We start from the raw sequence: 11,122 nt of genomic DNA, 5'->3' as shown, positions 1-11,122 counted from the left end.
TTAGAGAAAATAGGCCCGCTTCAAGTCGGGAGCTAATACCTGCCGCTAGACTTTTCCGAAAATAGTAAAGTCTAATGTGGAGAGAACATGGCCGTATTCATCGATCATATACAGCATGACAACTATCTCAGAGACGCATGATTATGATGAATCATTTGATACTTGTCCTTATCTTGATGTAACGCTTTTCAAATATTTTGCTTCCCCTATTTGTAAGCATCATGTGCTTCTTCTTCTTACACTTCTAATTAGTTATTCAATGATGCTGTGAATCTGACCCCCTAAATTTGCGAAAATATATTTACAAACAACTATACACACACTGACACACTCATCTCATCTTCATTTCCGGGACTTTAATTAAGCACCTTTAATCGGTAGAAAACACAACCATCCTTTACCATTTGATTGAAATAATGACTGGTGAAGGTACATCTAATTACTATTGTACGTAGTTGATAGATATTAAAGACTGATAGGTACTTAAGGTCTTCCCAGAGACTCCAAGAGATGTTACTTAATATCTGTGCCTAAGTCTCTGCATAAGAAAACATAACTAACGAGTAATAGTTTAGGTGACTTATATCATTTCTTAATCTGTGCGCACTATCTTAAGAAAAACTCATATGTTGAAAATGGAGGGAGTAGAAAAACTTGAACAATTAGAAAAGTTAATACAGGTGTTGTTTGACTTCCTCAACCAATATTCTCATAAGTCATAAGATTCAACAATTTTTGAGGATACAAAAAAAATGGTCATCGAATAATCTAAGTTTATGCCTCATTTGATGCTTTAATTCTGCATGATTTATGAAAAATTATGAGGTTGCATTAATATTTAATTCAATCAAAAAAATTAATTCACGCATGCCTCATTTGACGCTGTAATTTCTAATTCAAAAGAAATCCGAGTATGGCTTTGTTTCACGCGTGATTGACGGGAGATAGAAAACACGATGCACAAAGTGGGAATAGTTTAGGTAGCTGAACTGCACGGGTAGTTGCGTACTTGCGGTATTCCGGCCAGAGTAGACGCAATGAAAAGAAGAACTAGTTAGCGATCGGGGACAAAGAGTACATATCGGTTCCTAGTGATGAAATGATAGCTACGGTACTCTCCTCGTTAAAAAAAAAATACGGTATCGTCTGTGATGAGAGCACGGATATACCTTAGTTGGAGTAGGTAGGAATTAGGTTTAGCATCGCACAACTTTACTAAGATAAATACATTTTGTCTTTTCAAGTTGGACGATGTAAAATTCGGAGCATTAATGTCGTTAATAATGGATTTGTGAAATTTATTAAAAGTTAGTATTTAAATAATATTGTTACTTGTGACTTGAAATCTTGTAAATGGCATAAGGCTAACTTTGAATGCACATATCTCTCAATCTATAAATAGTTTTGATATGATTCAAATTGGAGGTGATAGCTTGTTCCAAGAGCTTTCCAACAAGAAAGTTATGACTGTTTTATGAAAAACTGACGAAACTGTTCCTCTCGCGCCTGATCGGGCGGATTTCACCCGACCCGGTAGGGCGGAGCGCCATTTTTTGCGGTACACATGTTTTCGGTATTTTTTATTCTTGAGTTATCTTTTAGGTTTGTACGGGGTTCCTTATGATTATAAAAGGACTTCCTGGTGTTCATTATTATTTACACAACTTATGAAACACTTTTAGCCTCAAGAATTTAGGACTCCTTGTATTATTCTCTCTGGTTTTTTCCATCATAGTGAAAAAGATTTAATCTCCCACCTGTGAACCTAGGTCATAATTGACTAAACCACGTAAATCCTTGTGTTATTTGTTTGTTCATCTTTATAGTTTTCTTGCCTTTATTATTTCATTGATTTTCTGTTCCGCATTAATGAAACTACAACACCCTGTTTCCTAACAAATATAATAGATGCTTTAGTGAATTAGAGGTAGTACATATAAAACATTATAGAATGGTCAAAATGGCATGTTTTAGTTGATACATTGAAAAAACAAAATCGCACATTAATATATTTTTGCTTATGTATAAATTATAGACAATGGTCAAAATGACACATGCGAATAGTGTTAAAATACAAAGTCTAACTATTTTAGTGAAAGAACATATCAATACTTATAGGATAGCATCCAAAAATTCAACTTATAAACTATGGTTCGACCATTCTGATAGGCGTCAATTTTTTTAATACCTAAAACTCTAATTTAGGATGAGACGCTTTTCAAATTGTAATCCGAATTCATGATCCTATATGAGATAACCTGTGATCCAACGTAACCCAACAAGAAGGACCTATTAGACAAGTCTGCTTCTTAGTATAGGCATGGAAATTTATAATAATATGCATGCCACATTATTTACTAATTCGATAATTCAATTTATCCTAATAAGAATAAAATTAAGCTCTGTCCATAAATTCTTGAGTATAAATGTTCGACCATTCTGACAGGCGTCAATTTTTTTTAATACCCAAAACTCTAATTTAGGATGAGACACTTTTCAATTTGTAATCCTAATTCGTGATCCTATATGAGATAACCTGTGATCCAACGTAACCCAAAAGGACCTATTGGACAGGTCTACTTCTTAGAGTCTATAGGCATGGAAATTTATAATATGCATGCCACATTATTTACTAATTCGATAATTCAATTTGTCCTAGTAAGAATGAAATTACGCTCTGTCCATTATTTCTTGTTTATGTCATTATTGTTGAATCCTATGTCACATTATACATATTAAACAATAAGTTATATTGTAACATGTTACATTCTAGACACATTTTTTCTATTTTTATTGATGTAGAAAGAGCTATTTGAGCAGATGATTTAAACGGAATTTGATATCAGGTGTAAAATACTATATCTCTCAAGAGTTTAACCAATAAAAACTATTGACATCCACACATTGCAATGGTTAGTGGCTAGGAGTTTCCCATGGATACACAATAGTGTTTTACTTGAATAAGGCACGAGGAAAAGACAAGAGTGGTGATACATAGTGACGGGCGGGCAAGTTATTGATTTTTCAGAGATAAGTACGCTAGCTAGCACCCAAAAGGGCAAAACAACGCGTCTTTAAGCATATGATGGTACAATGGGTACATTCATAGTTTGAATATAATCTGCTTCTTTTTTCTAATTTTTTTTGTGAGGGGATATAATCTGAGTCATTGTACATGCAATTTTAGTTGACTGGAAATATTATAATCCGAAATGTGGAGAGTTCGTGATATTCCGACTTCCGAGAGATAAGTTCTGGCTCCTATCATAAACTAACAGCAAAGATATTAATGAATGATGTAGTTAAGAATCTTTGCACATGACAAATTTAACAATATTCATTCCTACCCTAAATTTTCCACCAACTACTGCTAATTAAAAAACAGTATATGTTAATTAATGGTAATGCAGTTAAAGGATATTCACACATGACCAATTAAAGTAACTTCATTCCTACCTTATATATACACCATATTTCTCCCCATATTCTTCCACAGTACTTCAGAGTTCAAAGCATTTCATACACTAGCAAAATAAAAAGCTTATATCCAAAAGTCATTACTTTTCTTTTATAACAGAATCGAGCCAAAATTAAATTCTAAGCTTTCTACAAAAGTTATTTTGCTTACAAATTTGGTATTACTTGCTAAAGAAGTAGAGTAAACCAAAGTAAAATAAAATGGGTGAACTAGGAAGCTCAATGCACGGAGTTACCGGGAAGGAGCGAACACAAGCCTTCTCGGTGGCATCCCCCGAGGTGCCAACCGATACGACGGCCAAGTTCGCACTCCCGGTGGACTCCGAACACAAGGCCAAAGTGTTCAAAATTTTCTCCCTAGCAAAACCTCACATGCGAGCTTTCCACTTAGCATGGTTCTCCTTCTTTACATGTGTTGTCTCAACATTCGCCGCGGCACCATTACTCCCAATCATTCGGGACAACCTTGATCTCACCCAAATAGACATTGGCAATGCTGGGGTTGCCTCAGTGTCTGGGAGTATATTCTCAAGACTAGCCATGGGCGCGGTGTGTGACCTTATAGGACCGCGCTATGGGTGCGCCTTCATCCTCATGTTAACAGCTCCTGCTGTATTTGGTATGTCTATGGTTGAGTCGGCTATAGGGTATACTACAGTCAGATTCTTGATAGGGTTCTCTTTAGCTACCTTTGTGTCGTGCCAATATTGGGTGAGTACCATGTTTAATAGCCAGATCATTGGTTCGGTTAGTGGTATTACATCTGGATGGGGTGATATGGGTGGTGGCGCCACCCAATTACTCATGCCTGTGATGTTCGAGATCATCCAACGAGCCGGCGGAACCACCCCCTTCATGGCGTGGAGAATTGCTTTCTTCATTCCTGGATGCCTTCAACTCATCATGGGTATACTTATCCTTACTTTTGGGCAAGACTTGCCTGATGGTAATCTTAGTGAACTTCAAAATAAGGGTGATGTTTCCAAAGACAAGTTTTCTAAGGTAATTAGTCTCAATCTTCTTTACTAACAATTATAACATCTATATTTCATATTGATCATATCCATATATTAATTTAATTAGTGTCTTGTAGACTAGTAATCTTACAAATTAAATTTGAAATCCTGCGCAGGTATGTTGGTACGCAATCACCAACTATAGAACGTGGATCTTTGTCATGGTGTATGGCTACTCTATGGGAGTTCAGTTGACAACCAACAATATTATTGCTCAGTACTTCTTTGATAGGTACTTGCACTGCCTAATGATACACTTTAATGTACCAATGATCACACAAGTTTAATCTTTAATATTACCTATGATATTAGTTTTAATCTAATAATTCTAATTTTCCTCCTATGACCATATATAGGTTCAATCTTAAACTCCACACTGCTGGGTTCATTGCAACGGGATTTGGCATGGCTAACCTAGTGTCTAGGCCGTTTGGTGGGTTCGCCTCGGATTTGAGTGCTCGTTTATTTGGGATGAGGGGGAGGCTATGGATCTTATGGTTATTCCAGACATTGGGTGGTGTTTTTTGTGTGTGGCTAGGCCTCGCTAACACCGTTCCAGTCGCGGTTGTAGCCATGGTTTTCTTCTCATTTGGAGCCCAAGCTGCTTGTGGTGCGACCTATGGAATCGTACCCTTCATCTCACGACGCTCCCTAGGGATCATCTCAGGTCTCACAGGTGCTGGCGGGAACTTAGGGTCTATGATCACTCAATTGATCTTCTTCTCAACCTCGAGGTATACGACTGAGCAAGGGCTCGTGTATATGGGCGTCATGGCCATTGCTTGCACTCTTCCTGTGGCATTGGTGCAATTTCCTCAATGGGGAGGCATGTTCCTTCCCCCTTCAAGCGATCCAATGAAGTCTAATGAAGAGCATTATTACTCTTCCGAATGGTCAGAAGCTGAAATACAAAAGGGTATGCACTCGAATAGTATCATGTTTGCTGAAAACAGTAGATCGGAGAGAGGGAAAAGGAATGTGACTGCTTCTTGTCCAACACCACCTAATGCTACCCCTGAACATGTCTAGCTAGTTTATCACTGTAATATATACTCCGTTCATTCCACTATAAGTGCTCCAATATTTAATGGAAAGTACATAAGAAAGTGGGCTGAAGGGGTTTTATACACTTCCAAATGTGGCCCACTTTTAAGATGGGTGTGTAAATAAGTTGAACTGTTGAAGGCATAAGAGTATTTTGGTGAAGATTTTTCGCCATAAGAGAGAATGGAGAAATTGTAATGGAACATCCATAGTAGTGCGCAACAAGAATGTACTCGTGTCAGTAGCAAAAATGCATAATAGGTGCACTACTTTCGGTTTAGGAGGTTTTGTCCAATGGGATGAAGGGTTTATTACACTTTATAGTGGCCCAATTGTTACATGAGTGTGTAAATAAGTTGAAGGCATGAGGGTATTTTGATCCAATGTTACTGAAATAGGAAATGTACTCATGTAGCATAATAGGAGTACCACATTTGGTTTATACGGCTCTGTATAATGTTATATAAGAAGGCAGTATTTTCTTTTCAAGTAGTCAAAATGCAGTTGCTACCTGTTAACTTTGTGGATTCCGCCTAATATGCAAAGTGTCGTTGGGTCATGCTTATAAGTTTATACAATTGGCAGTACTCTAACAGTATATTTGTTCGTTAATTATAAATAGTGTTAATGGAAATAAATTTATATGTAACATTACACTTAAAACGAACTCATTTAAATTACCAATATTTATTACTGACTAGATGACTACCAAATAGGTCGTAACGGTCTGCATTAAAATTGTCAAAATCGATTGGGGAAAGGTCGACCCCAATTGAGTCAAAAAGAAAAAGTTTTGATCAATAATATATTTCTTGAAAAATCTAACATAAGTGCAAAGCAAAAAATTGAAAGAAGTACAGATAAAAATAATTATTATCATAGTGCAACATCAAAACTCCTACATTAGATACTCATATTTCGTTCATATGACTCACAATATAATCAAGAAAATTGTTGCATAGCTAGTTGTACCGTTGTCTGCCAAACTTTTGATTAATTGTTGAGATTAATACTAACATGTAAACGTCAACCAAGTCTGGCTTGATACAAACCAATGGGTGTAAGTTTGGGCAGCCTTTAAGGGATCTTTTAAGCATGGTCATGCCTATATGCTACATGAGTACATTTCCTATTTCAGTAACATTGGATCAAAATACCCTCATGCCTTCAACTTATTTACACACTGGATGCCTATGCGTACCACTTTTGTCTTTATTTAGTTTATCAACCTTGGCTCGAACTATGACTTTTATTTACAACAAGTCCTATGGCCCATATGTGCTTCTCCTATTTAAATTCTTTTTCTTTTAACTTGTAACAATTTGATGACTCAACTTGAAAGTTAAAAAAAAACGCAAAACAATTTTAAATCTCAACTTGTCTAAAACGATTATCAACTTCATGTCTGACGAAAATAGTCATGCTCCTAAAGTGAGTTCGAACCCTCTGACGTTTGATACGAGTGGATTGAATTCAAATTGAATCCACTATTATCCCCTAATATAACTCACGAATTTGATTTGTTAAACTTTGTAAATAAAGGATGTTTACTAATTTCATACTCCTTACCGTCAATCATGCACATAAATGAACTTCTCTCAAACTCTAATCCACTTATAATTTGTTTAGGTGAATTATATTATACTACTATATACAATTAACACTTTGGTAAGAAAAAAAATTACATTTAACATTAAATTCCCTACTCTTTTTTATATTTGTTGACTTGTTTACATACTAATTAAACACATTATTCTTTCTTTGGGTATGCACCATTCTATTTAATCTAGTTTCGAGCTTGGTAGGAAAAATTAGGCACCTCTAATCAATTTCGTAGGACAACAACTCTCTTATCTCAGCTTTTTGATTCAAATGATGATGACATCCGAAGGCCAATAGCCCATTACGACGACGTACTAATATGGCTGGTATAGACGTGTTTACTAGTACGACAAACAAATTGCTAAAATATTTGATAATTATTATAATAGCACAGATGGTTATCATTATAGATTGGTCGGTACTAAACTACTAGTGACATATAAATAAGTACGGTATTCCCAAAAGTTCTAAGAAAGGTTTATTAATAATATTTGCGCCAATGACAATTGACAAATTATTAGAAATTTAAAGGAGTTGTCATTAGACTTTTTCAAGCAATGGAAGGAAAGGGAATAAGGGATTGCCGTTTTCTTGGCTGCCATCTGAGACTGAAAATTCTTTGAGGCTGAAAAAGAAGCATGGCTGTCACATATTCTAACTTTATACGCCTCATTTCATGCTAGCTTTACCTTGTTCACATTTGATATATCCGCATGCATTGTTCATGAAATGATGAGCTCATTTTTACATTTTGGTAGATGTTGTTCCGGTATGGCAAAAATCCGTTGGAGTGAACAGGTATCCTTCGAGTGTATAAGCCAGTTTGATGTCCTGCAAGACAAAACACGTAAATTAACATCGGGGGTTGATCCGAGGAACGCCCCTCCAATGCCTTAGTCAGTAAGGGTAATAAGCGGTATATATCTCAAGCAGAGTATAATAATATATGTGAACGTACCTCATGACTTAGATCATGGGGTATTTATAGGAGCCGATAACGTCTTAGGTGAGGTAGGACTCTGCACTTATGGGTTGGATACAATTATATCCTCTTTCCATACTTATCATTTAGGCCCTTACGCATATTAGATAATAATTGGATCAGACCCAGGCCCGTATGAGAATGACCCAGATTAGGAGTACCATCAAGGACAAAACCGGTATGACGTAGTCAACGGTCCTATCGCAAATACATTGACTATGACGGTCTTTAGCTGTTCCTCAGGACCGATATGGAACTTAGTCAGCCCCCATACAACTAGCCCCCAAGCCGATATGCCTGGCACATGCATTTCCTGCTTAAGGAGTAATAAATCATCATGAATAAAACCATTTGGGAATTTCTTAGGAACACCAATCGTCGTCTTGGTTTTTGCACAAATGGTGTTAGAGATTTTGTAGTGATTGCTCCCCAGCTGTCCGTACCTAATACCACGTGGCATGATCAAAGATGGGAAGACGAAGAGTCGCCTTATCCAAGCCGTAAATTTTCCTATAATTAGGCTGTGGATGGCCTCCGCTGCTCATTTTCACTTCGCTTGCATTCTCATAGCAATCCTTCTCTCTCTAAACTGCTCTAATCTCATTCGCGAATAATCTTTCAACTTTCTTGTCGGCTGAAATCAGTGTTCGTCTGCCAAATCAAATTTTCTTGTGGTCTTTGCTTCCAGGTATTTTCCACAAATCTCCTCCTATAATTCATTCTTATAAATTATAATCATGTCATCGCCTTCTTATTCCCAAAATAATTTTGAGAGTCCTTTTTCTATGAAAGATAGTGATTTTAATTCCGATAGCATCTCCTCTAGCCTTGTAGCATCTCTAAATTCATCGGTAGTGGACTATGTTAGAGAACATAGGACCAAGAGCCATCATGACTGTAGTACTTCCGGTAGGGTCAATGAGGAGCCGGCAGTACGTCTCTCCTCTAACTGCCATAACGGCGCTTGGGAACGCCTTAGGGGTGCCTGTTTACGGCTAGACGGGACCATGATGGGACTTGCCGACCGTTCCCCCTACTCTTTCCCCCTGACGAGCCCTCATCTTCTAGGCCGGTACGGGCAATAGAGGAGGGTGAGTCCGCACCGGGGTCATCAAGGGTAGAGGACAAGGTTTCGCCCGTTGACTCAGACGAGGTAGATAGCGTGGTGCCACCCCTTATCTCTTATGGAGAGTCGACACTTTAGAAGTCGAGGAGGATGATCGAAGACCCTCCTAAAGTGATCCCGAAGGAGGATGATGAAGATTACTTGGCCGACTTGTACATGCCGCCTAATGAGGCCGGCATCGCGAGCTGTGTACAGGTGGATTGAGAGTGCCTAGAGATTTGTGTAGAAAACATATTCAGTGTCAAGGGGCCGGAATATTTCGCATTTCCGGATGGGTACGAGCTGGTGTTACCGGCCGTTGGAAGTCGGGTAACGGACTGTCTTGCTGGTCATGTCGCGATTTACGCGCACATGGTGGACTTTGGTCTACGCTTCTTCCTTGACCGATTTATAGTTAAAATTTTCTGGGCATGGGACATATGTCTATCACAATTAACGTTGTTAGGATGGCGCAATCAAATAGCCTATGCCTGGACGATCCGTTGTAAGAGCTTCCCCGGAACCCTTAACCTGTTTCGCGAACTACACTGGAATAAAGAAGACGGTTCTGTGAAAGGTAAGGGGGGCAGGCCGGAAGAAAAAGATATCGCATGCCGATGAGGATTAGGGCTGGGACGGATGGCTGAGGTCGGTAGCTAATGATATATCCCAAGCTTACGTCTTTGAATCAATGGCGGCCCCAGTTCTTCTAGGTGAAGGGCCCTCATACTTTCCGTTGCGCCGGCAATGGATTAAACCCTGTCATCGGATGGAACACATCCCAAATCATGATTTAACACGCTGGGAGAAGGAGCCCTTCGATTTCTTCCAAGTTTCTTCTATACCGGCTCGTGTTGTGAAGAAGAGGATACCGGTGCATCTCATCTGGCTGCCACACACCAATCAGAACTATCAACCGATAAGCAACATGCCGCCAAAACATGCTCACCGATTCACCTCCATCCCCTCCGATACTGGAAGCCTGGGAGGAAATCAGGGGAGCGGTGTCGGTCGAGGCGCCGAAAATGAGGAGGATGAGAGGGACTACATGCCCTTAGCTGTCCGGAGATCGAGCCTTGTTCCGCAGAAACGGAAAGCCGAGGCGGCGCTGGAAATGGAGCCAAGGCAAACCGCCAAGGCGCAGGTAGAGCCAACTGCTACTGTGGCGGCTACTAAAGGGGTAGATCAGGACCTCAAAAACAGATGTAGGGTCGGGTGGCTGAGGTCGGTAGCTCGTCGCTCCACCTAAAAATCTATAAGCAGCAAATACTTCTGGCTATGCTGCCCGAGCTGCAGCCATTTGCCAAACCTCGTAAGGACGACTTTATTGGATGGTCAAGGACGGGTCCATGTTTCAGCCCAAACTCAACGTCTTGGACGATGAGTCGATGTTGTCGGACCACCCTCTGGAGGGTGGTAATCTTGGATATCGGCTACTGAAGGGCCTGCAACTCAAGTACGACATGCCGGTCGAGAGGGTGAAGGCTGCCACTGATGTTCATGCTCACAATCTGGCCGTGGTATATCTTCTGGTCGCTTGTTTGCCGCTTTAGTTTCTTGCTATTTAATTTGTTGTCCAGTTAACACTCGTGATGTTTCATGTTGCAGTTAGTGCAATCCGGTAAAGAACTTTGTGATCTTTACCAATATTTTCAAGGCGTATACTTGGCCGAGGTGGAGGCTCACCACATTAGTGCTAAAGAGCTGGCCGGCAAGAACGCTGATCTGATGTCGGCTCATTTGATAAGGCCAATACCGATTTGGACCTTGCCAACAAGAAGTTTGATGGCCATGCACTCACCTTGGCCAACAAAGACACAGAGTTCCAAAAGCTGGGGGAGGAGCTCGAGGATGCATTGGACAGGGAACTTGATGATGTTGTTGAGTACCGAAAGT

General features: G+C 39.3%; 1 protein-coding gene across 1 annotated transcript; it reads left to right on the top strand.

Annotated features, from left to right (window-relative positions):
- The first annotated feature begins 2,971 nt into the window (after positions 1-2,971).
- LOC104898511 (high affinity nitrate transporter 2.4) lies at positions 2,972-6,026 on the top strand. The gene is made up of 3 exons (XM_010685598.4): positions 2,972-4,479; positions 4,610-4,725; positions 4,850-6,026. Exons 1-3 carry the CDS (start codon positions 3,679-3,681, stop codon positions 5,520-5,522), a joined length of 1,590 nt encoding a protein of 529 aa, XP_010683900.2. The 5' UTR covers positions 2,972-3,678; the 3' UTR covers positions 5,523-6,026.
- The last annotated feature ends 5,096 nt before the right edge of the window (positions 6,027-11,122 follow it).

This window comes from Beta vulgaris, chromosome 7 (genome assembly GCF_026745355.1).
Source record: "Beta vulgaris subsp. vulgaris cultivar EL10 chromosome 7, EL10.2, whole genome shotgun sequence".
Classification (NCBI taxonomy): Eukaryota; Viridiplantae; Streptophyta; class Magnoliopsida; order Caryophyllales; family Amaranthaceae; genus Beta; species Beta vulgaris.
The sequence above is the reverse complement of the archived record's forward strand: the minus strand, read 5'-3'. Positions and strand labels throughout refer to the sequence as shown.